This window comes from Oratosquilla oratoria, chromosome 22 (assembly GCF_046742065.1).
Source record: "Oratosquilla oratoria isolate Oo_2021 chromosome 22, ASM4674206v1, whole genome shotgun sequence".
Lineage (NCBI taxonomy): Eukaryota > Metazoa > Arthropoda > Malacostraca > Stomatopoda > Squillidae > Oratosquilla > Oratosquilla oratoria.
Genome location: NC_134798.1, coordinates 28,361,856 through 28,388,969, shown reverse-complemented (window position 1 = coordinate 28,388,969; position 27,114 = coordinate 28,361,856). Strand labels below are relative to the sequence as shown.

At 39.7% G+C, this 27,114-nt stretch overlaps 1 protein-coding gene across 2 annotated transcripts in view; it reads left to right on the top strand.

Annotated features, from left to right (window-relative positions):
* Positions 1–26,721, top strand: part of Vps60 (vacuolar protein sorting 60) — a 48,343-nt gene extending 21,622 nt beyond the window's left edge. For both annotated transcript variants that reach the window (XM_076205696.1, XM_076205695.1), the window contains exons 4-5: positions 10,153–10,395; positions 16,915–26,721. In XM_076205696.1, the coding sequence (XP_076061811.1) occupies positions 10,153–10,395; positions 16,915–17,175 (504 nt within the window). In that variant the 3' untranslated portion in view covers positions 17,176–26,721. The remainder of the gene's footprint in view (positions 1–10,152; positions 10,396–16,914) is intronic.
* The last annotated feature ends 393 nt before the right edge of the window (positions 26,722–27,114 follow it).

Genomic DNA, 27,114 nt, shown 5'->3' with positions numbered 1-27,114 from the left:
CGTAAGAGGCGTGAAGAAAGGGACGGGGAGTGGGATTAGGCATCCTTCTCCTTGTAGCCCCACAGGGGACATTCCTAAATGAAAAAGTAAAGGCATAAGAGTCTGGGAGTTTTCGGACCAGCACCCTAAGGTTTGGGTCTTTTAATGTGCGTGGATGTTGTACAGATGAGAGTAAAAGGGAAGAGATAGGTAGTATGTTTGTGAGAAGAAAGATGGATGTGTTGGCTTTGAGTGAAACTAAGTTGAAAGGGAAGGGTGAGTGTAAGTGGGAGGTTATCAGGAGTGAAGAGAGGACGAGGGAGGGAAGGGGTGGCTATTCTAGTAAGTGAAGAGATAGGTAAACGTGTAGTGGAGTGGAAGGAGGTTTCCTCAAGGATAATGAGGATGAAGGTGAAACTGGGAAAGGAGATGTGGGTCTTTGTAAGTGCATAGGGGCCTGGCAGTGAGAAGAGTGTAGAAGAAAGGGAGGCCTTTTGGATAGATTTAAATGAGTGCTTAGAGGATTTAGGGAGAAATGTCAATGTAATAGTATTGGGAGACCTTAATACTAGGGTAGGAAATGGTCCAATTGATGGAGTGGTTGGGAAATGTGGAGTTCCAGGAAAGAATCGTAGTAGAAATGTGTCTAGAGAGTTGATGATAGCAAATACAGTGTTTCGGAAGAAAGTCAAGCTAAGTACACATGGGAGAGGGTGGTGGATGGAAGGGTGGTAGATAGAGCGTTGATGGAGTATGTAGTTGCAAATAGGACTATGATAGGAAGAGTTAACCCATTCAACTCCGATGACAAGATGTCTTGTCATTTGGTCAAATAAAACAAAAAATCATAATAAAACAACAAAATGTTTGATGATCAAACAGCATCAGAAAAATATGACGTCGTCAGTCCTCCTCGAGGAGGACTGACGACGTCATATTTTTCTGATGCTGTTTGATCATCAAACATTTTGTTGTTTTATTATGATTTTTTGTTTTATTTGACCAAATGACAAGACATCTTGTCATCAGAGTTGAATGGGTTAAGGATGTACATGTGCTAAGGGGAGAGGGTGGGAGAATATCAGATCCTTTTTAGGTGGAAGGTAAGTTGAGAGTGGAGGATAGATGGAGAAAGGAAAAGGATAAAAGGTAGGGAGATGCTTAGAGTGAACTCTTTAAATGAAAAGGAGGAGTACAAGAAGAAGCTGAAGGAGGAGTGGGAGGGAGTGAAGGATAGAGTAGAGCTAGGTGTGGAGGAGGAATGGGAATGGTTCAAGGAGGGAGTCACAAAGTGTGGAAGGATGGTGTGTGGAACAAGAAGGACAGGAGGAAATAGAAGGAAGGGTAGTGAATGGTGGGATGAGGAAACAAAGAAGGTTGTAGAAGAGAAGAAGCGAGCTTTCACAGATTGGTTACAAAATAGGACAAGGGAGTCATATGAGAGGTACAAAGAAAAGAAAAGAGAAATAAAGCAAAAGGTAAAGGAGGCAAAGAGGAGAGCAGATGTGAAGTGGGGTAAGAGTATGACAGAAAATTTTGAAAGTAATAAAAAGATGTTTTGGAAAGAAATTGAGAGAGGAAGAGGAGGCGAATCAAGTAGAGAAGAAAAGGTGCAGATGGAGATATGATAATGGAAGAGAAGGCAGTAAGGGGAAGATGGGCAGAATATTTTAGGGAGTTGCTAAATGTGAAGGAGGATAGGGAGGTAAAGATAGTTGCAGTGGAAAATGCTAAGAAAATGAGAGTGATGAGTGAGGAAAATGGAGGAGAAATAGGGAAGGATGAAGTGAAGGCAGTTGTTAAGATGATGAAAGCAGGTAAGGCACCTGGTCTGGATGGATACCATGCAGAATGTCTAAAAAAAGGAGGTACAGTGATGGTGGACTGGCTGGTGAGGTTATTTAATGTTTGCTGGAGAGAGGGTAGAGTGCCAGAGGACTGGAGGAGTGCCTGTATAGTTCCACTTTACAAGGGAAAAGGGGACAAGTGTGAATGTAGTAGTTTCAGAGGGATTAGCTTGTTAAGTGTAGTTGGGAAGGCTTATGGGAGGATCTTGATTGAGAGGATTAGGAGAGGAACAGAGGGAGTAATTGGTGAGGAACAGTGTGGATTTAGGACAGGTAGAGGTTGTGTAGATCAGATCTTTGTGGTAAGACAAATATGTGAGAAAGCTATAGGAAAAGGCTTACGATAGGGTAGACAGAAAGGCACTGTGGGAGATTATGCAGATATATGGGATAGGAGGAAAGCTTCTAGGAGCTGTTAAGAGTTTTTATGAGAGTAGTAGAGCTTGTGTCAGGATTAGAAATAGAGAGAGTGAGTGGTTTGAGGTAAAGGTGGGACTTCGTCAAGGATGCGTTATGTCGCCCTGGCTGTTCAACTTGTACATGGATGGGGTAGTGCGAGAGGTAAATGCAAGGGTATTGGGTCAGGGATTGGAGATGGTTAAAGAAAATGGAGAAAAGTGGGAGGTGAGCCAGCTGTTGTTTGCTGACGACACTGCGCTTGTGGAAGGATCGGAGGAGGGACTGAGGAAGTTGGTGACGGAGTTTGGGAGAGTATGTGATAGAAGAAAGCTAAAGATAAATGTGGGTAAAAGTAAGGTGATGAGATGTACAGGAGGTGAAAGTGGCAGTAGACTGGAAGTGAGCATTAACCTCTTCACTCCGGGGCACATCGCACGTCTGGCAGCATTAGGTGCCCGACGTGCGATGTTGCATCATAATAATCGCATTATGAAAAATAAAGTCAGTGCTCAATCGTTCGTTCTCTTTCACCCGTGTATTTTGATAATCATAGAAAATTGATGAAGCCAGTTTAGAGAGAATGGAAATTACGTAGGTATGACTACAATAAATATAATCAAGATGGTGACGTCGGCATCATCGTGTACACACTTGCGTCACCGTATGGAAGTGGTTAAAGGAGAGTGACTGGAGGAAGTGAATAGTTTTAGATGCTTGGGTGCAAATGTGGCAGGAAAAGGTGGAGTGAAGGTGGAGGTAGAATGTAGATTGAGAGAAGCGAGCAAATGCCTTGGTGGATTGAAGAGTGTAATGAGGAATAGACATATGGGAATGGATGCTAAGAGGAGACTGTATGAAGGAGTGATTGTGCCAGCAGCACTGTATGGGGCAGAAACATGGAACATAAGAGAGGAAGAGAGAAGGAGTTTGAATGTGTTTGAGATGAGGTGTCTGAGAAGTATGATGGGGGCTACTAGGCTAGATAGAGTGAGAAATGAGGAGGTGAGGAGAAGAACGGGGGTGGAAAGGGAGTTGGGAGATAGGGTTGATGAAAGAGTATTAGGATGGTTTGGACACATGGAAAGAATGAGTGAAGAAAGACTAGTAAAAGAGGTATGGAAGGCAGATGTGGAGGGAGTGAACATGAAGGGATGTCCTAGGATGAGGTGGATGGATGGGGTGAAGGGGGCCTTGGGGAAGAGGGGAATGTCTGTTGAGGAAGGACGGGAGAGGACAGAAGACAGGGGTGAATGGAGAATGGTTGTATATGGATGATGTTGTGATGCATGAGGTGGAATGGGTGGGGGGATGGGGGGTGAGGTAGTATGTGTGAGCAAAATTTGACGCAACCCGAAGGGATTTCTCCCCATCTCCTTTTATGCATGGGGAGACGGAGAGGGGGGGTCGCCGATTTAATGAAGTGGCCTTGCTGTGGATGTGCTATGTCTTGCGACACTGCTTCTGACCCAGGGCAGTGGACAAGGTGCAGGGATGACCCGTCATCCTGGAGGTGCTAAGATAAGAGGGAGGGTGGAGGGGTGTGGAGTGTATTCAGGGATGGAATGGGTGGGAATGATTTTATGCCTTTTCCTTTTTGGCTACCTCCCTTGTAAGGGGGAAAAAGCCTTGGTATATGTATGTATGTATTATATTTCCAAAGGGATGATATTTCAGGGCTAGGGGGAATGAGGACAGAGCACACCAACCCATCAAGAGTGAATCCTGAGTAGCAATAGTGTGCTAAGTGTGGGTATGCCACCCAGGCAAATGCCTGCGAGAAGTCCCAGCCACCTCTTGATCAAAGTGCACAATTCCGACTTCATCTTCATTTGCACCCTCCATATCCAGTTTCTGATGATTACAGATCAGCCTGAATACACATGGGGGGTGTGGAACCTGTGGGATAGGTTTCGGAACATAGTGAAAATGCGGAATTTTTTAATTTAAAAAATTAAGTCACAGTGAGGGGGTTCAGATGCAATTTTTATTACAAGGTGATATTTGGGGGGTGTAAGCTTCAGCCACTGAAGAGATGCAGGTGGGGGGGTTATTACGTGCATTGAAGAGGGATGGAGATGAAAATGTTTATGTATGAGATGGCATCTTAAAGTGTCCACATGCATGATTATTATTCATTGACTTTCCAGACAAGTTTTTATAATAAATAATGAGTACAAAAATTATGGCATTACAACCCAGCAATTATATAAGATGAGATGGGCAGGGAATGATTGGATTTGTGGGGTGAGGAACTGCATTGAATGTTGAAAGAAGGTAAGAGATGAAAAGGCAACTGGATTGGATGGATATCATGGAATTTCTGACGAAGTAGTAGTAGTGGAAAATCGACTAAAATATATGAATCTGTTTTCCTTAAAAAAACAGACTCAGAGGTGACTTGATACAGGTCTTTAAAATTCTAAAGGGAATTGACAACATCAAAAGTGACAAAATTTTCACATTGAATGAGAATCAGACAAGAAACGATGGTCTCAAACTGTCCGGAAATAGATTCAATTTGGAAGTAGGTAGAAACAACTTTGCCAACCGCATAAATAATGAATGGAATAAACTTCCTGCACAGGTAGTGCAATGTAGTTCAGTTCGAAGCTTTAAGGATCATTTAGATAAACACCTAAGCAAGATGCTGTTATGAATATAATTTATTTTATATTATTTGTTTTTGTTTTGTTATCATTTGTCTGATTGATTTTCATTTATTATTAGAAAAGTGGGAGGTGAGCCAGCTGTTGTATGCTGATGACACTGCGCTTGTGGCAGGACCGGAGGAGGGACTGAGGAAGTTGGTGACAGAGTTTGGGAGAGTATGTGATAGAAGAAAGCTAAAGATAAATATGGGTAAAAGTAAGGTGATGAGATGTACAAGGGGTGAAAGTGGCAGTAGACTGGAAGTGAGCATTAAGGGAGAGCGACTGGAGGAAGTGGATAGTTTTAGATACTTGGGTGCAAATGTGGCAGGAAAAGGTGGAGTGAAGGTGGAGGTAGAATGTAGATTGAGAGAAGCGAGTAAATGCCTTGGTGGATTGAAGAGTGTAATGAGGAATAGACATTTGGGAATGGATGCTAAGAGGAGACTGTGTGAAGGAGTGATTGTGCCAACAGCACTGTATGGGGCAGAAACATGGAACATAAGAGAGGAAGAGAGAAGGAGTTTGAATGTATTTACCTAGTTGTAATATACGGGAGGGGAGCTATGCTCGTGGTGACCCGTCTTTGTATCTCTCCGCATCAAGTTTTATCTTAAAATCTTGTATAGTGTTAGCACATACTGTTTTGTTGTCTAATTTGTTCCATGTATTTATCGCTTTGTGTGGGAAACTGTTCCTTTTCAAGTTTTTTCTATAACTATCCTTTTTCAATTTTTTTCCGTGTCTTGTTTTACCGTTGTCCCACATTAATAGGTCATTCCTGTCTAAAACTTCCATTCCTTTCATTATTCTGTAGATAGCAAATCTCCTCTTTCTCCTCTTTGTTCCAGAGTTGGTAGGTTCAATTTGGATAGTCTTTGCTCATATGTTAGTTCGGCGAGTGTCGGTGCTAGTTTTGTTGTCGCTCTTTGTAATCTTTCTAGTTTCTTAATATTCTTTTTGGTACTGGGTGTCCAAAGTGATGCTGCGTACTCGAGTTTTGGTCTTATTAGTGTAGTAAGTATTTTCCTTATCATTTCTTCGTCCATATAGGTAAATGCCACTTTGATTGCTCTCAATAAGTTGTAGGTTTCTCTGAACATCTTGTTTATATGCTTATCTGGTTTCATGTCCTTTCCAATCATCACTCCAAGATTTTTTCATAGTTTGTTTTATTTATTTTTTCTTCCCCAATTCTGTAATCTTTTGATATTCTATTTTTACTCTTTCCAAATTCCATTATGCTGCATTTCTTAATATTGAATTTTACTTCCCAGTTTTGAGTCCAATTCCATATTGTGTCCAGATCTTGTTGCAATGAGTTGCAGTCCTCTTCCGTTTTTACCTTAAGTAATTTTGCATCATCTGCAAAGAAATTTATATAGCACTCCACGCCTTCATTCATGTCATTAATGTATACAGCGAACATGATCGGGGCCAGTACTGATCCTTGTGGGACCCCGCTTTTTACTTCTTCCCAGTTGGAGAATTTTTCTCTAATTACAACTCTCATTTTCCTCCCAATCAGAAAGTCTTTCATCCATTCCAATAATTTTCCTCTGATGCCACCTTTTGACTCTATCTTATTTATTTGTTTCCTATGAGGTACCTTATTGAATGCCTTTTGCAGGTCCAGAAAAGCACAGTCTGCCCATCCATCTCTTTCTTCTATTATGTCTACTAATCTTGAGTAAAAGCAAATCAGATTTGTTGTACAGGATCTCCCTTGTCTAAATCCAAATTGATTTGGGTTCAGTATAGATTTTTCTTCCAGGTACCGTACTTAACCCATCTGTTTTTGAGGTGTCTGAGAAGTATGATGGGGGTTACTAGGCTAGATAGAGTGAGAAATGAGGAGGTGAGGAGAAGAACGGTGGTGGAAAGGGAGTTGGGAGATAGGGTTGATGAAAGAGTATTAGGATGGTTTGGACACATGGAAAGAATGAGTGAAGAAAGACTAGTAAAAGAGGTATGGAAGGCAGATGTGGAGGGAGTGAACATGAGGGGACGTCCTAGGATGAGATGGATGGATGGGGTGAAGGGGGCTTTGGGGAAGAGGGGAATGTCTGTTGAGGAAGGACAGGAGAGGACAGAAGACAGGGGTGTTTGGAGAATGGTTGTATATGGATGATGTTGTGATGCATGAGGTGGAATGGGCAGGGGGATGGGGGGTGAGGTAGTATGTGTGAGCAAAATTTGACGCAGCCCGAAGGGATTTCTCCCCATCTTCTCCTTTTATGCATGGGGGGACGGAGAGGGGGGGTCGCTGATTTAATGAAGTGGCCTTGCTGTGGATGTGCTGTGTCTTGCGACACTGCTTCTGACCCAGGGCAGTGGACAAGGTGCAGGGATGACCCATCATCCAGGAGGTGCTAAGATGAGAGGGAGGGTGGAGGGGTGTGGAGTGTATTCAGGGATGGAATGGGTGGGAATGATTTTATGCCTTTTCCTTTTTGGCTACCTCCCCTGTAAAGGGGAAAATGCCTTGGTATATGTATGTATGTACTATTTACCTGTTTGTTTATTATTTAACTATACCTATGCATTTATTTATGTATTTTGTTTGTTATTTACATTATTATAGTTTTTATTTATTAATTTATTATCATTATGATTTTTTTTTTTTTCTGCATCCGACCTAGATATGGACCAAAAGGTCTCCTGTCGGCATGCTCCACCTTTGTAATCCTTTGTGATGTGAGACTGCAATGTGTGCTAAAGGGAAGGAAATATTTCATTGGATTGAACAAATGTATAGTTTTTATATACAAGGAGAAGGGAATGGAATCAAATGGGAATATTGTAGTTTTAAAGGGATCTGTTGAGTGTATGTACCAAATTGTAGCACATTGTACAGGAAAGGAACAATGTTTGTTGGGTCCCATCTCCTTTCCAATCTATAATACCTAGCCTTAAGCTCATGTACAGTTCAAACTTATTATTTATCTTGATTTCCAATTTTCATATTTAGATTTGAATTTGTGTATTGTTCCAGCTTGTGTTATATCACCTTCTAAGCTGTTTGGAGTATTTATGCATCTAAATGGAAAACTATTTCTTCGCATCCTTTAGACATGTAGTCTTCCTTAATTTGTTTTCATGACCTCTTAAATTCCTTCTATTCTTAATCAAGAGATCTCTTATATCAATGTAATCTATCCTCTTTAGTGACCTGAATACTGTAATCATATCATCTCTTTCTCTTAGATCTTTCAAAGTTAATAAATTCAGTGCTTTTAGTTTTTCCTCATATGGTTTATCTGCCAGGTGTGTGAAAAGATTACTTTCTTCCCCTGAATGAAAGTTTCATGACCTAGAGCAAAAGCTTGGACAAGATAGAAATAAACCTTGCAAAAAGAGAAGAATTTTATCAATTTAAAAAAGAAAAATGAGACTTTGATAGGTGAAAGAACTAATGTTATCAATAGCAAAGAAGCAAGTGATGCCAGGACAAAATCAATTAAAGATCAGTGAACTGTTGAAGGTACAAGAGAGGTGGTATCTGTTCAACAAAAGGATACAGTAAACTTTAAGATCGTGAAGTAGCAGAGAAGAGAAAAACATGTTAGGCCAGAAGAAGGAATAGTGAAGGTTGTTAAAAAAAGAGAATATCATGTCAAATAAGAATTTCATAAGAATAGATATGTTATATTTTTTTGGTTGGCAGGAAGACCATATCACATTGTGGATGATACATCAGAAACACAACATGCCAAAGACTATAGGGGAATTGTTTCCATATTATGGGAAGTGACTTTGATGCAACTGATCAGATTGATGACATGTTCAGATTAGGTCATATATGAAAAACAGCACGTGTAATGAAAGTAAAATTTAAGTTACAAATCAAAGCAAATAAGTAATCAACAAGTCTTGGAAATTAACAGGAAAAGAAAAGTCTGAATATATTTGGATTAAGAAAAGTAGCCTGAAAATGAATGTACAGAGACACATGAACACACAAAGGAAGCCATGGACAGTGAAATAAGGATGAAAGAAAAAAAACAGCAATTTTTCTGGGGAATTCTAAATCGGAGCATGAGGAAGTGATTTTGAAAAAATAAGAGGACAATATAGCATAGGAAACACTGGAAGAAAACCAAAAGTAGCCATTGCCAGTGGATGTGGTTTATTATTAGTCAGGTTGGAAATAAATTATGTCAGTGGTAAATGAACATGCCAAGCTCCAATTTTTTTTTTATCTATAGCTGGGGGATAATAGATATGCCATCTGGAGAAGAGAGAAAAAAGATAAAATGGGTGGTGGTTGTGTGAAATGGAATTGATGGAAATAGCAAATCTGAGTGAAGGTAAAATTGAAGCAGTCCACCTGAAAATGAAAACTGGAGGGCAGAAAAGGAAATATTTCATGGTGGTATGATCTGAAGTGAGCAGTGTTACTGATGATTTCTAGGGTGAAACTTCCATTCTTTTATTTCTAAATTGTTGTTCTAGTTTCTCTGAGTAAGCTTGGGTGTTCCTTGCTGCTTTTTTTGTTTGTAATTTAGGTTATAATCATCAGATTATCAAAATTGGTGAGTGTATTGGTGTTATATTTTGGATCTGGTGTTGGGGGTAGGTCACTTGTGAAGAGTTGCATAGGTGAGAGTATTGCTCATTATGGGACTCCATTATAAAGTCTTGAAATATGGTTGTTTTGGGTTACTTTACACTGCCTACCTATTAAGAAATTAACCATTTATTGTCATTGTTATGAATATCCCTATTTATTTATTTATTTTTTATTTCTATTTATATATGTAATTCTTTATATATACAATGCAACCAGGAGGGATTCAAGATGTCAATTGAATTTCTATTGTATCTGGAATGGGCAGGGGGATGGGTGGTGAGGTAGTATGTGTGAGCAAAATTTGACGCAGCCCTAAGGGATTTCTCCCCGTCTTCTCCTTTTATGCATGGGGGGACGGAGAGGGGGGGGTCGCTGATTTAATGAAGCGGCCTTGCTGTGGATGAGCTGTGTCTTGCGACACTGCTTCTGACCCAGGGCAGTGGACAAGGTGCAGGGATGACCTCTCATCCAGGAGGTGCTAAGATAAGAGGGAGGGTGGAGTGTATTCAGGGATGGAATGGGTGGGAATGATTTTATGCCTTTTCCTTTTTGGCTACCTCCCTTTTAAGGGGGAAAAAGCCTTGGTATATGTATGTATGTATGTATCTGGACCAAGGTGTTTTAGGTGGATGTATGATTGATTAATTGAAGTACAACTGTTTGGTGTCTGAATACTACTTTTTATTATTATTTTTTTTAACCTTAGATGAGAGAGGGCCCTGCCAAAAATGCAATCAAACAGAAAGCTTTGAGGGTCCTGAAGCAGAAGAAAATGTATGAACAACAGTCGGACAATTTGCGGCAACAGAGTTTCAACATGGAGCAAGCCAACTACACAACACAAACCCTCAAAGATACAAAAACAACAGTTACAGCTATGAAGATGGGTATGAAGGAGATGAAGAAGGAGTTTAAGAAAATTAATATTGATGAAATAGAAGATATTCAGGTAAGGACTGTTGAAGTTGCTAATGCTTTCATATAGTTTGAAGTATTGTGCTTGGTATGGTATAATATCCTTCATTAATGCATGAATGCTGTGTGACCACTTTACAGGATTTATTCAGGCTGATAACTAGCTATTTTTAAGTTAGGAAAGAACTGAATGTGGAGAACTATACACTAGGTATATTTTTTAATTTACTTACATAAATACATATACTATAAGGCCCTTTCCCCCCTGCAAAAGGATGGCCAATACAAAACATATACTCACCCTTCACCAGTGAACACTCATCCAAAAATTTATTGCCTCATTACCTCCTTTACAAGAAGGAACAGGCCTTTGGAATATACATACATACATATACCAAGGCTTTTCCCCCCTTACAAGGGAGGTAGCCAAAAAGAAAAAGGTATAAAATCATTCCCACCCATTCCATCCCTGAATACACTCCACTCCCCTCCACCCTCCCTCTTATTCCCCTCTTCCCCAGAGCCCCCTTCACCCCATCCATCCATCTCATCCTAGGACATCCCCTCATGTTCACTCCCTCCACATCTGCCTTCCATACCTCTTTTACTAGTCTTTCTTCACTCATTCTTTCCATGTGTCCAAACCATCCTAATACTCTTTCATCAACCCTATCTCCCAACTCCCTTTCCACCCCTGTTCTCCTCCTCACCTCCTCATTTCTCATTTTATCCAGCCTAGTAACCCCTATCATACTTCTCAGACACCTTATCTCAAACACATTCAAACTCTTTCTCTCTTCCTCTCTTATGTTCCATGTTTCTGCCCCATACAGTGCTGTTGGCACAATCACTTCTTCATACAGTCTCCTCTTAGCATCCATTCCCATAAATAAAAAAGAAATAATATGGAACGGATTTATAGATAAACTAATGGGACTAACTGCTGAAACAAGTGCAGTCTGTCATCTGATTGCTAGCTGCTCTCTAATATTAACAGACATTTCACACTGGGCATACAGCTACTGACTGCTACATTCTTATGGTAATGCCTGTGTAATAGCCCCATCTGACAACACAACATACTCACCCCTCCCTCATTAAACACAGTAAAATAGATCACCCAGAAGCCCATTTATATTCAAAGAGTATTTTGAATTAAAATTGATATATGAAAAATTTTCCCCCAGCAAAATAAAATTGTCCAGTAACAACCAGAATAAATATAAAAGTTGAGAGGGTGCTTTTGAAGGGTCAAGGAGACAAAGTATATACAAGTTCTCTCAATTGAGAATCACTGAAATTAGAACAAAAAGTTGTAAAGATATTGACCATCCCAAAATCTAGAAAATCCTGGATACATGTACCATACACATACCGTATATTTCCACGTATAAGACGACCCTAAATTCCAAAAATTCACCCCTTAAAATTAGGGGTCGTCTTATACTACCATTATAAAAATCAGACCTTGAATTCTGCGTGAGATGACTTGGTAGGCTAGCCTGCTGATAACCACCGATACACAGGAAATGATTCACATTATGATAAGAACTGGTAATAAAGGTAATTAAACCATATTTACCTTATATATTATTGGCATATCTTTATAGTAAATGGCAATTGTTAATAAATTCGAGGAATAATTCTATATTAATGAAATTACAGTACTTTTAACTACTCTATGTAAACACATTTAACACAGCTGAAAAAAATGTAAACATCGAGCACTGGTTGCATTCATAGCAACCTTTTTCTTTAATTTTAAGACTGAAAATAAAAATTTTGTATTACAGTACAATAAAAAAAATATATTACAGTAGTTGCATTTAAAACATAGAAAATTATAAAATTATAAAACTTAATTTCTAATCATCATCAATATTACACATCAAACGTATTTCTAAAACCTTTATTTTCAATAAAATTACATTACATTTAAAACTTAAAACATTATAAAACTTTATTTTTTTATTTATTTATATAAAACCCTTCAAACTCATCACAATCATCACACACTGTTTCGAAAAGTTGTTCGAACATATCACAAGATTCCTCAAATATGCCGTCATCGTAGGGATCCCAGTCCAGTTCCGGTGAGTCGACTTCAGCTTCGTCGAACCAGGAACGTAAACAAATCATTTTTGTTAGTTAGTTGACGTGTGTTCTCAGAAAATCATGATACATGATTTGCTTTGTTATTTCATTTATTTTTAATTTATAAGGATACAGTAAGTAATTTATCTGGTATAAGGATACAGTTAAGTAATGAGAAAGAAAAGAGGAAAAGCAGAAAAACAGCTGATAAACGTAATCAAAACAATTATTTTTGTACAGTAGGTTTGATACACTGATGCTTTTGTAATTAGCAGTTGTCTTATACTACCGATATGAGATAAATTAATAAAAATTGCTCTAATTTTGTACCTCGTCTTATACAAAGGTCGTCTTATACACGGAAATATACGGTATATATACCAAAGGCTTTTTTTCCCCCTTCTAAGGAAGGTAGCCAAAAAACAAAGGCATAAAAACCACTCCCACCCATTCCATCCGTATCATACTGCACTCCCCCCACCCTCTTCCCTCACTCTTATCTTGGCACCTCTTGGATGACAGGTCATCCCTGCATCTTGCCCACTGCCCTGGTTCAGAAGCAGTGTCACAAGACACAGCACATCCACAGCAAGGCTGCATCGTTAAATTAGCAACCCCCCTCTCCATCCCCTCATGTGGTACTCCCCCAGGTAGGCGTAGCTCCTCCTTGGGGATCGGTGCCATCTGCGTAGAGCTGATGGCCAGGGGTAGTTGCTGCTGATTGGCCCCCAACTCTTGGGGTTGGGGGGTGGTCCCACGACGTAGACGTTGCAGCTCCAGGACTACAGCTATTCACACAACACTATACCCGACATCTGGAAGCATGGTAAAATAATCACCATTCCAAAACCGAACAAAGACCCAACAATCCCAACATCGCACCGCCCAATCACACTTCTCTGCACCCCCTCTAAAGTCATTGAACGCCTAATACTTAAACTTGTCACACCATATATTCCCCTTGCTGACTCACAACACGGTTTTAGGCCACTACACTCCACAAACACTCTTCTGACAAACCTCACACAAAGAATTTTAGATGGCATCAATTCAGATAGGCCCCACCACAGAACACTTCTTATAACATTGGACATTAGTAAAGCTTTTGATGCTATCCCCCGCCACAACCTAACAAATAAAATATATAACACAGACATGCACAATAACACCAAAAGATGGCTGGCCAATTATCTGGCAGGCAGGAATGCTCATGTGTCATATAATGGCCAATCATCGCACATCAGAAACATTAAGAACGGAGTACCACAGGGCTCAGTTCTATCCCCCACATTATTTAATCTATACATGCATGACTTACCCACGCCAGACACCTCAGAAATACAAATCTCTTCCTACGCAGACGACATAACAATCACATGCACACATCGTAACACAGACAAAGCTGCAGAAATAATCCAGCCTTACCTTGACACACTCAACACATGGTTCATCACAAACAGACTCAAAATAGCTCCAACCAAATCTACAGCAACACTTCTCACCAACTGGACAAAAGAACACAAATACATACCTCATCTCTACATCAAGAACACTCTAATACCACACACAAACACACCGAAAATTCTTGGTGTAACATACGATACATCCATGTCTTTCAAACAACACCTCACAAACATAAAAAACAAATGCACACCTAGACTTAACGCACTTAAGTCAATCACTGGAACAACATTTGGACAAAACAAAGAAACTAATATAACAATATACAAACAATGCATACGCTCAGTGATGAATTATGCGAGTCCTGCATGGGCTCCTAATCTCAGTGAGACACACCACAACACCCTTCAAATCATACAAAACAAAGCCCTAAAAACAATTACAGGCTGCACAAATACATCACCTACAGACCATTTACACCATGAAACAAAAGTCCTCAAAGTCAAGGACCACCTCGACATGAGAGGCACACAAACACTTGCTGCAGCCACCACAAACACATCACACCCGCTACACTACATAGCAGAACACCCACACACACCAAGAAACATTAAAACTACACCCAAAGACCTTTATTACGCACAGATACTCTCTTCTCTTCCTCCACAACCACCAAATACCAGCCTCCGGAAACATATTCATAATCATATCACTCACCGCTCCATTAACACACTGAAAGACAACACACTGCTGCATGCCAGACCCCCTGATATCCACCCTTCTGAATCCTCTCTCCCACGAAAGGACAGAGTCCACTTGGCCAGACTGCGATGCGGTCACCACCCAGCACTTCTAAGCTACCAGAAGAGGCTGGACGACCGTGTTGTGAACAGCTGCCCAGGATGTAACACTTCACCCCATACCATACAACACATAATGGAAGACTGCATTATACACAATCATGCACGCGAACAACACAACATACACTCTATAAAGGATTTGTGGGAAAACCCAGTTTCGGCTGTGGCCTTCCTTGGGGAGACGGGACTGCTCGGACAGACAGTCTAGGGAACGACAACAACAACAACAACAATCCCCTCATGTAGAAAAGAAGACAGGGAGAAATCCCTTTGGGCTGCGTCAGATTATTTCTCACACATACTCCCTCACCCCCTGTCCCCCACCCATTCCACCTCATGCATCACAGCATCATGTATATACAACCATTCTCCATTCACCCCTATCTTCTGTCCTCTCAGCACAATCACTCCTTCATACAATCTCCTCTTAACATCCATTCCCAGATGTCTATTTCTCATTGCACTTGTTAATCCTCCAAGGCATTTACTCGCTTCTCTCAATCTACATTCTACCTCAACCCCACTCCTCCCTTTCCTGCCACATTCGCACCCAAGTATCTAAAACTATCCACTTCCTCCAGTCTCTCTCCCTTAATACTCACTTCCAGTGTACTGCCACTTTCTCCCCTTGTACATCTCACCTTACTTTTACCCACATTTATCTTTAACTTCTTTCACACACCTTAAACTCTGTCACTAACTTCCTCAATCCCTCCTCTGATCCTGCTACAAGTGCAATGTCGTCAGCAAACAACAACTGGCTTATTCCCCACTTTTCTCAATTTTCTTTAACCATCTCCAACCCCTGACCCACTACCCTTGCATTCACCTCTCACACTACCCCATCCATGTATAGATTGAACAGCCAGGGTAACATAACACATCCCTGACGAAGTCCCACCTTTACCTCGAACCACTCACTTTCTCCATTTCTAATCCTAACACATGCTCTACTACTCTCATAAAAACTCTTGACTGCTCTTAAAAGCTTTTCTCCTATCCCATATGTCTGCAATAGCTCCCACAGTGCATTCCTGTCTACCTTGTCATAAGCCTTTTCCAGATCCATGAAAGTCCAAAAAACATCCTTACTTTTTCCTATAGCATTCTCACATATCTGTCTTACCACAAAAATTTGATCAATGCAACCTCTCTGTCCTAAACCCACACTGTTCCTCACCAATTACTCCCTCTGTTCCTCTCCTAATCCTCTCAATCAAGACCCTCCCATAAGCCTTCCCAACTACACTTAACAAGCTAATCCCTCGAAACTACTACACTCACAATTGTCCCTTTTTCCCTCGTAAAATCCTGGATACCAGAAGTATTAATATTCAGGTATACATAATTTCAGCCCATAGAGTCTTGATCACAAAAGTGACAACAGTTGAAACATAGGACATTTTATACATATGTGGGTCATCTGTCAGGACACCCACTTCCTTACCTGGTCACAGTACCCTATTTCTTACTTACCTAATTTGTGGGGGCTTTCACATCATAAATAAAACTCTCCCTATGGTTGATGTTGTTAACCTCTTTGATATGATGATGCCGACATAGGCATCATGAGGTGCAAGTGGGTGTACAAGGATGCCGGCATCTGCATCTTGATTATATTTATTTTGTAGTTGTAGATGAGTGACCCCCATATTTTGTGAACTGTTTTGATCACATTTTCTGTGTTTATTATTACTCAGAGTAAAAGAGAATGAGTAATACAGCAGTGGCTTTATATTTTATAATGCGAATAGTGTGATGTATCGCACATTAAGCATCCGATGCTGTACGCAAGAATTTGACTCGTATTGAAGAGGTTAACGGTATTGATGAAAGCTTTTTTTTCTGTCTGTCTCTCTCCATAAGATGAACAAAACCTTCCCTATGGTTGTTATTAACATTGATGAAAGCCATTTAATTAGTTTTCTCATTTGGTGGAACCTTCACTTCACATGAACTACAATAGAGTAAGATGTGCTGTGAGCTCTTACATCATTTTTGTATTTGGTCAGTAGGTAGGCATGGGGTGCCACAACTAAATAGAGAAGGCCAATGTTTTTGCCTTTGTTAGCATTCTGGTGTATTTTTGAAAAGCATTTTCATTCCAGATATTGGAATTTCAAATTTTGAAGATTCTGTGGAGAAGAACTATCAATACTGCAATCTTGTACTCATTAACTATGTTTCATATTCCACAGGATGACATGGCCGATATGTTAGAACAAGCTGATGAAGTGCAGGAGGCCCTTGGCCGCAGCTACGGAATGCCTGAAATTGATGATGACGAACTCCAGGCAGAACTAGATGCACTTGGCGATGAAGTCATGTTGGATGCAGACTCGTCCTACCTTGACGATGCCATCAATGCTCCTAATGCACCTGAGAAAGAACCTGGAGCTGAAACCATTAAAGATGGAGCATTGGTGGATGAATTTGGCTTGCCTCAGATGACTTCATAGACAATGCCTTGCCTTGTATAACAGTAGTGTGCTGTTTTAATTTTTTTTTTTTTTTTTTTTTTTTCTCCTCTCTCTCTCTCGAGAATAACCTGCTGAGATTATGCTAGGGAGAGAATTGAATAGTGTAAATGGAAAGGACTCTTTTCAAACCAAATTAACATTTCATATGAACGTATATACAGACTGAGATTCCTTTATCTGAAATGCTTAAGATTTTTTTCTTCTTCTTCTTCTTCTTCTTCTTCTTCCTCCAAGTTTCAGAATATATGTATAAAACAAGACAGTTTGGGGACAGGACCATTAGATAACCTGCAGTCCAGCACTGACAAATCCAGACCATCATCAGTTGTTGCTCTATGTAGTGTTTTTCTATTCAGAATGAGAAAACATTGGTATTTAGTAAACTTAAACATTTCACTATTACACAAAAATATTTAAACTGTATTTCCTGTCATTTAAACATGCCCTTGAACAAAAATATCCAAAAGTAATGCTACATTTTATACCCTGATGGTTCTTTCATTGTAGGCTTTCAGGGTTGAAGCTATTAAACCTAGACTAGCACCAAAAAACATGCTTGGTGTGCTAGTCTTCTGATGACATTTAGAGGTGCTCCCAACACACACAGGCCTACAGTAGCATAGATAGCACCACTAACTTTTAAAACCACCTAAGTCACAGTTTAGCACTGAGTGCAGATATACTGATATATGTAAAGATAATTAAATGTCTTGCATAATAAGTTCAATAGGAGAATACCCAGTAGCCGACAATCTTGGACCAAAATCCTACTAAGGGGAAAGATGCAAACCTCAGGGAGAATGGGGACTTAAGTATTTCCTAAATATTCCTAGCCAAATTATACTTTCTTCTCCACACCCCAATTTACTTCCAGACCAGCAAGATGAATATTTCATGCCTTGTAAGGCTAGAAGAAGGTCAACACATAGGTCATCTGCCTCCCCAACCTACCCAAGGGACCTGAAACTTTACATCCAGTAGGATGGTGCAAATTCATAGTAAATATTAGGAAATTAAATATTTGGGCAACACCCAAAAATGTATCCTAGACCCGACCCCGTTAAGGTACACGCCATATGCCAGTGCATATTATATGGCAGGAAGTATGGAATTAAGGCTGCAGCAGTTCAAACTTTTTGAGAGTTTCTTATACTCGGTTTGTTTATTTTCAGTTTATTAATATGTGCCGCTAATATTGTAGTATTCCTAATTAAGTGTAAAAATTTTCATTATGCACTTGATCACAAATTAAACAAATTTCAGTATTGTGCAAATAGCAGCTTTTGCACTTTTGCCTTATATTTTTACACTTTAAATAATAATGAAAAAGTGTAATATATTAATGTTCCTGAGTGAATGCAAAACATTTCATATTGGGACACAACGTGATAAATAATTATATGATATTGTGCAAGTGATGGCTTTTGTATTATTATAATGTACATTTATCCTTATATATTTTTTCATCCTTGATAATGTATTTATGATTCTAAAAATCCAACTCTGAAAATTATTCATGCTGGTGAGTGAATGCAATACATTTCATCAGTATGTGGTCAAACACAGCCGTAACAGAATTATATTGTGTACATAAAAACTACTATATTACAAGCATACATATATAGTTTCTTGAAACCCTTTTAACATTATTCAAAACCAAAGGGTCTTTTCCCAATTATAAGGAGGGTGGCCGAGTCAAAGCATACATGCACCCCCCCCCCCATTCATCCCATTTTTTGTAAGTTATGATTTATTTATATACCAAGAGCTTTTCTCTCCCTTTATGAGGGAGGTAACTAAGTCAGAGGCACGCACCTGGTCCCATCCATTTCACTCCCCCCCTCACCCTTTCCACCCCTCCTATCTCAGCTCCTCATGGATGACAGGTTATCCCTGCATCTGCCAAATGCCCTGGGTCAAACATAATGCAGCAAGACACAATGCATGCACAGCAAGGCCGCTTTACTTAATCAGCAACCCCCCTTGCTGTTCCCTCACATAGAAAAAGAAAAGACTGGGGAAAATCCCATTGGGGGCTCCATCAAAATATTCACACATAAGTACACCCTTCCCCCATTCCTCATCCACCCCCTCTGCATAACAGTATCATCCATACACATTCTCCATTCATCCCTATCTCATGCCTTCTCCTTTCCTTACTCAACAGACATTCCCCATTTGCTCAATGCCCCCTTCACACGACTCGGTGGCATGGTTGATAGAGTACTGGACTGCCAGTATGGAGGTGCGGCAGTACCTGGTTCAAATCCTGCCCAGGGCCGAAATTATTTCGGTATTACTGCACTTCGGGTCGTTACTCCAACTCTCATGGGCGGGGAGTTGGGTGTGTGTAAGGTCATAGCATTACCCATAGATCGGTCATACGAGCTCTGAGCTCTCTCCCAGGAGGGAAATAGGTGTCGATCACAAGTCCAACACATGATCCAAAGACCAAGGTGAATACTGTTTCCATCTATCTCATCCTCGGTTGCCCCCTCCTGTTCACTCCTTCCACACCACCTTTACTATTGTTCTTCACTCATTCTTTCCATGTGTCCAGACCATCCCAATAATCTTTCATCAGCCCTATCAGAGAGGAAAAGTTTAAATGTATTTGAGATGAAATGTCCAAGAAGTATAGTAGGGGTTACTAAGTTGGATAGAGTGAGAAACAAGGAGGTCAGGAGAGAAGCAGAGTGGAAAAAAGTTATGATAATGTTCAGTTAATAATGGGACAATTTTAGGTGTGAAATTATTACTCATGATATTAGTATTAATTTTACTCACCTAAAATTGTCATATTAATTATTAATTGAACATTATCATAACTTAAAGTGGAATGGGTGTAGGGTGTGTGCCTTGGCTGGCCATCTCCAATGTGAGAGGGAAAATTCTTTTGGTATATGAATGATTACTTTGTGGATTGATGGTAAGTAGGTAAACTACTGGTATTATTCATTTTTATTATCATTATTATTATTATTTCTTTATAAAATGAAGTTCAGTGATGATTTCAAATTACTCTGGTTGTTTATGCATAATTTCACACTTGTGGACTGCAGTCTGATTTTAAACAATTTTCTGGAATATACAATTTGTGTTATTTCTATAAGAAATCTTGGAATTTGGAGATTTTAGCACTTCAGAATTTTGAATAAAGTATTCTCATGCTGTATATATGTCTTTTAACACTTGGGTGTGTTATGTATATATCTATACAGTATGTACTGTATACTATTGGTAGGATACTTGGTATGTTCATAAACATACAGTTGTCAACTTGGTATCTATATATTGATATTAACCTCCCTGAACAGCAATTTTTTCTACATTAGTAATTGCATCATTTTATTTAATCTTGTATCATGCCCATCGTCTTTCTCAAATTATATTAATGATAAAGCCTGTCTCTCTTTCCCTCATATTCATTTTTAATCATACATTACATTTGTATAGTCCTTGAGATTTTGCCAAGCTGTATTTTTATTTGTATTTTGCTTTAGTTCAGGTCTGAATGTTCATGTCTAAGCCTTTTTATATATACATACATATGATATACCAATTGCTTTTTCACCCATACAAGGGAGGTAGCCAAAGTCAAAGGCATAAATTCACTCCCACCCATTTCATCCCCACATACTCCACTCCCATTCACCACCCCTCCCTCCCTCTTCTCTTAGCTCCTCCTGGATAAGGGGTCATCCCTGCATCTCACCCACTACCCTGGGTCAGTAGCAAGACATAGCACATCCACAGTAAGGCAGCTTCATTTAATCGGCAATCCCCTCTCTCTGTCCCTTCATGCAGAAAAAGAGATGGGAAGAAATCCCTCCGAGCTAGTCAAAATATCATTCACACATACTACCTCACACCAAATCCCATCCACTCCTTTCCATGTATCACAGCATCATCCATACACAACCATTCTCCACCCACTCCTATCTACTGTCTTCTCCCTTCCTCAACAGACATTTCCCTCTTTCCCAGTGTCCCTTTTACCCTCATCCATCCATCTCATCCTTGGTCACCTACTCATGTTCACTCCTTCCATGCCTCTTTTACTAATCCTTCTTCACTTATTCTTTCCATGTGTCCAAACCATCCCAATACTTTTTCAACCCAATCTCCCAATTACCTTTCCACCTCCTCATTTCTCATTCTATCCAGCTTAGTAACCTCATTTCATCTCAAACACATTTAAACTCTTCCTTTCTTATGTTCCATGTTTCTGCCCCATACATTGCTGTTGGCACTATCACTCCTTCATACAATCTCCTCTTAGCATCCAACCCAAATCTCTGTATCTCATTACACTTTTAATCCCCCCAAGGCATTTACTTCTCTCAATCTATGTTCTACCTCCACCTCCACTCCTCCCTTTCCTGCCACATTCACACCCAAGTATCTAAAGTTATCCACTTCCTCTGGTCTCTCTCCCTTAATACTCACTTCCAGTTTTCTGCCATCCTTTCCCCTTATACATCTCATCACCTTACTTTTACTTACATTTATCTTCAACTTTCTTCTTTCACACACCTTTCCAAACTCCACCACTAACTTCCTTAACCACTCTGGTACAATGACACCTACATAGGCCTCATGAGACGCAAGTGGGTACACAAGGATGCTGGCATCGGTATCTTGATTATATGTATTTTTTGTAGTTATACCTGAGTTACCCCGGATTCTGTGAACTGGTTTGATCACATTTTCAGAGTAAAAGAGAATGAGTAATACAACAGTGGCTTTATATTTTATAATGAGAGTAGTGTGATGCAAATTACATATGGCAGTTGATGCTGCGTGCAAGAATTTGAGTCATACTGAAGTGGTTAATCCCTCCTCTGATCCTACAGCAAGCACAACATTGTCAGCAAACAACAACTGGCTCATCTCCAATTTTTTCTCCATTTTCGTTATCTATCTCCAATACCCGGCCTATTACCTCTCACACCACCCCATCCATGTATAAATTGAACAGCCAAGGTGACTTAACACATCCTTAGCGAAGTCCCACCTTTACCTCAAACCACTCTCTCCATTTCTGTTTCTAACACAGGGTCCACTACTCTCATAAAAGCTCTTGACAACTCTTAACAGCTTTCCTCCTATCCCATATATCTGCAGTACCTCTTACAGTGCCTTCCTGTCTGCCCTGTCATAAGCCTTTTCCAAATCCAAAAAGTCCCAAAAAACATCCTTACCTTTTCCTAAAGCTTTCTCATATATCTGCCTTACCTTAAAAATCTGATCTATGCACCCCCTACATGTCCTAAGCCCACACTGTTCCTCACCAATTACTCCCTTTATTCCTCTCCTAATCCTCTAAATCAAAGTACTCACATAAGCCTTCCCAACTACACTTGACAAACTAATCCCTCTGGGACTTCTACACTTACACTTGTCCCCTTTACTATATAGGCACTCCTCCAGTCATCCAGCATTCTACCCTCTTTTAGACAAACATTAACCTCTTCAATACAAGTAAAATTCTTGCACTCAGCATCGATGCCTAATGTACAGTGCATCACACTATTCGCATTATAGAATATACACTCGCTGTTGTATTACTTGTTCTCTTTCACTCGGAGTAATCATAAACACAGAAAACATGATCAAAACAGTTCACAGAATTCGGGGGTCACTTAGCTACAACTACAAAATAATCAAGGCCCCAACGCCAGCATCCTCATATACCCATTCATGCCTCATGCCTATGTAGGTATCATCATATGGAAGGGGTTAAATAATCTCATCAGCCAGTCCACCATCACTGTTCCTCCCCTGTTAAGACACCCATCTAACCCAGGTGCCTTACCTGCTCTTATCATTTTAATAACTGTTTCCACCTTATCTTTATTTCTCCTCCATATATATGTACATACATATATATATTCTCTTTTTCTGGATGAGGGGACAGAGGGGGGGGTTGCTGATTAAATAAAGTGGCCTTGCTGTGGATGTGCTATCTTGCTGTATTGCTTCTGACCCAGGACAGTGGGTGAGATGCAGGGATGACCTGATATCCAGGAAAAGCCAAGAAAAGAGGGAGGGAGGGGTGGTAAATTGGAGTGGAATATGTGGGGATGAAATGGGTACGAGTGAATTTATACCTTGGACTTTGGCCACCTCCCATGTACAGGGGAAAATGTCGTTGGTATAGGGATGGATATGTGTGTGTGTGTGTATATATATATATATATATGTATGTATATATATATATATATATACATACATACATACATATATACATACACTGAATGGTCCCCAGTGAACAGATTAACATCTTTTCACCCACAATTCACTTTTAATTCTATGCCATCACAATCGATACTGACAAGGAGCTCAATGGAAGCACATACAGTCAAACCTCGGTTATCGAACGCTTCTGTTCTCGACCAAATCGGTTTTCGACCAAAAAGTTCGAGAATTTTACGTCTCAGAACTCGACCAAATTTCGGCTCTCGAACAAACCGAAAGAAGCCAAGCGTACCCGAACGCGGCTCACTCGCGAGCCGAGAGAACTCGAATGCTAAGGACGCTTCCTCCGTAGCGCATTTGCGATCAAAGTTCATTCTGAGCAGACGTGTTCGTTCTTATTTACGTAAATCTGACTTTTTTTTTCATCTTTGCATCGTGTATTAGCCCCTAATCATGGGTCCAAAGAAAGCAAGTTCAAGTGGTGAAGAAAAGAGGAAAGTAGTGCGCAAAACTATTGAATTTAAAAAAGAATTAATAGCGAAATATGAATCTGGCGTTCGTGTGTCTGCGTTGGCTAAGGAGTTTGGGATGGCCAAATCGACGATAAGCACCATCCTAAAAAATAAAGACCAGGTTAAAGCAAGTGATGTGGCTAAAAGATCAAGTGTTTTTAGCAAACAAAGGCCACAGGTATTGGAGGAAGTGGAGAAACTTTTGCTGATTTTCGTAAATGAGAAACAGTTAGCAGGTGATACTCTTAGTGAAGATGCAATTTGTGCCAAAGCAAGACAATTGTATGAAGATTTGATAAAAAAAGATCCTAGCATTATTCCGGAAGGGGTTGATTTTAAAGCAAGCAGAGGGTGGTTTGAAAAGTTTAAGAAAAGAAGTGGGATACACTTATTTATGGTAAACAGTATACAGTGCAGTTTATGGTGTAAAATAGTAAAAAAAAAAAAAATAGAAAAAGTTGTTTTTTAGACTTGGAACGGATTAAAATTATCTACATTGATTATAATGGGAAAAATTGTTTCGGTTTTCGAACAAATCGCTTTTCGAACAGCCTTCTCGAACGGATTATGTTCGAAAACCGAGGTTTGACTGTATGTGGAAATTGATACGTGGTCAAGCCAAGGACTCAAACTCAGCTCGGACATAACAAAGTGTCAGTGACTTAGCCCATTGTGCTAAGTCTCTTGATAGCGCAATGGGCTAAGTCAGTGACACTTTGTTACGTCCAAACTGAGTTCAAGTCCTTGGCTTGACCACGTATCAATTTCCACATATGCTTCCATCAAGCTCCTCATCAGTCTTGACTGTGATGGCATGATATTAAAAGTGAATTGTGGTTGAAAGTATATATATATATATATGTATGTATATATATAGTCTTTACACCCTTCTCAGAGGATTAGGACTGAATCCCATTTGAAGGTTGTACACACCTTTCCATTTTGTCTCCTACCAAGGAAGAGGTAGCCAAGATCTCAAAGTGGGACTCATAAGCAGGCTGAAGAAAAACCAACTGCTGCTCCACCATCTCCCAGTGGTACCCCTGGGTTAAGACTCCCATTCAGGAGTTGATGCCAAGAGTGAGAGTGATTGAGATTGACAGTAGTGTCCTCTCTCACACTAGCACATTCTACCAACTAACAATGAAAATTCCTTCAGTAATGGTGCATGATGGTGAGGGCAGGAGATGGTGGTCTCTGGAAGTCTTTAATCACAACCCACATGGCAGCTGGTACAGAGAATACCTCACTTCCTTTCTATCTGTGAGGCTATTCCAGGCCCAGTAACATTAATACAACACTTACCAACTGCGACGTCCTTCATATTTAACCTCTTCAGTAGAATATGGATGGAAGGTGCCTTCTCAACCACCTGGAGAGAAATTCCTTATCCTTTTCCCCAAACCAGGAAAAGACGGAACCTCTCCAAAGAACTACCATCTAATTGCAATGACAAACTGCATTTGAAAACCAAAAAGAATTGTCTTGTTCTGATTCATGGCAATTAAAATGCCATTCTCTTGCATCACCCTTTTAAATAAATTATTAATTGGCTGCAGTGATACAGACATCCTAGTGCAAACAAATGACAAACCACACACATCTGATAACAAGTAACATTCCTATGCTATATTTTGTTTAATTGGAAAAAGCACGACAGCCTGGAAGCAGTGGATCCAACATAAACCTTACTTCTTGTGATTTTGAGGAGCTATGCCCACCTTCATATCCCAATTCCTAAACCATAAAACATATAGCATGCTTCTTAGTAAAGCTACTGATAATGTAATGAAACAAATCCCCACAAAACAACTGCCAGCCTATATTTTGATGACTTAGGTCCATTTCTTTTCTGCATTGGAACCCACTCTACTTGTACCAACCACCTTTTCCAAAAAGCCAAAAATCAAGTACACCAATAGACAGAAGACCATGGATTCCATGTCTTCACCTCGGAATCAATCGCCATTCACCTATGTAGGTGACATTGTTGCCAAGATACTTCATCAGTATAGCTAGGAAATATCACCCTCCTGGTGGTAGAGCAGACTCGGCTTGAAATGTACTATCTCCTCCTTTTGATGCCTCCAGTCTATTACCAATAACAGACTATTCCCCAATCCTCCCACTGTTCAAGATGATGAAAATACTGGGAACATCCAGCAAACTACCTAAAACCATCAAACCCCACAAACTTTCATAGCTGCCCTTTTGTCATCATAACTGATGTTTTCAAACAGCAGTAGTACACCTAAGAACAGGACATTCCTGCCTCACACATGGCCACTTCATGACAGGAACAATCCTCCCACTTCCCAATGCAAAGCTTCCCTCCAAATACTGTACATAATACTTGAATGTCCAATTTACACAACACCATACAACAACTGCCTACTCTGTCATCTATCTCAAATTTATTTAACAATGATACTACACTAAAACCTGGGTGACAACACACCAATGCCTTTGTCGTATCTCCACACAACTTCCTACAACCAAACTATAAACTCCCTCGACTAACTAGACCAGTACATAAAGTACTAAATAATATATGGTGGTGGCATGAGATTGTCTAGAAGGGTAGAAGTGCAAGTAAATCACAGTCCAACAGTGCACCCTTCTCATTCTCCTGGTGCATTTTTATAAAAAAAATTAAATGTTCATGGAAAATATTTAAAACTAAACAATTCAGCCCTTTTCTCCAGACTTATAGTTGTTAAATGCTTAGTACATGTCTGCTAAAGACGTTAAGGTACAGAAATATTGATAGAAATATGTTAAGGAAACATAAACACATTTTACATTCATGAAACTTTTTTTTTCCACCTTTTAAAATGTTTGAAAATAAAGCTCTGAAAAATACATAATATGACTGGGTAAGATGTAATGTTTGTTTTTCTAAACTCTTCCTGCATATGACAATATCACTGATGTTCTACAAATGCTTTCTTTAATCTGGGTAAATATTTGGTATGTGTGGAAGCATATGAGAAATATAGTAACGGAGACAATTGTGACAGACTATAGATGCACAAACTTGGCTGGAAGAAGGATTAAATAACATACCCTGATTATATGGATTTTCAATACTGCTTGATGTATGTTGCCACCACAATGAGGTAAACATATTTTACAAAAAACTAAAGACCAATAGCTAAGATAATGATAAAACATTTTCTATGGTAAACAAATGTCACTAACACAG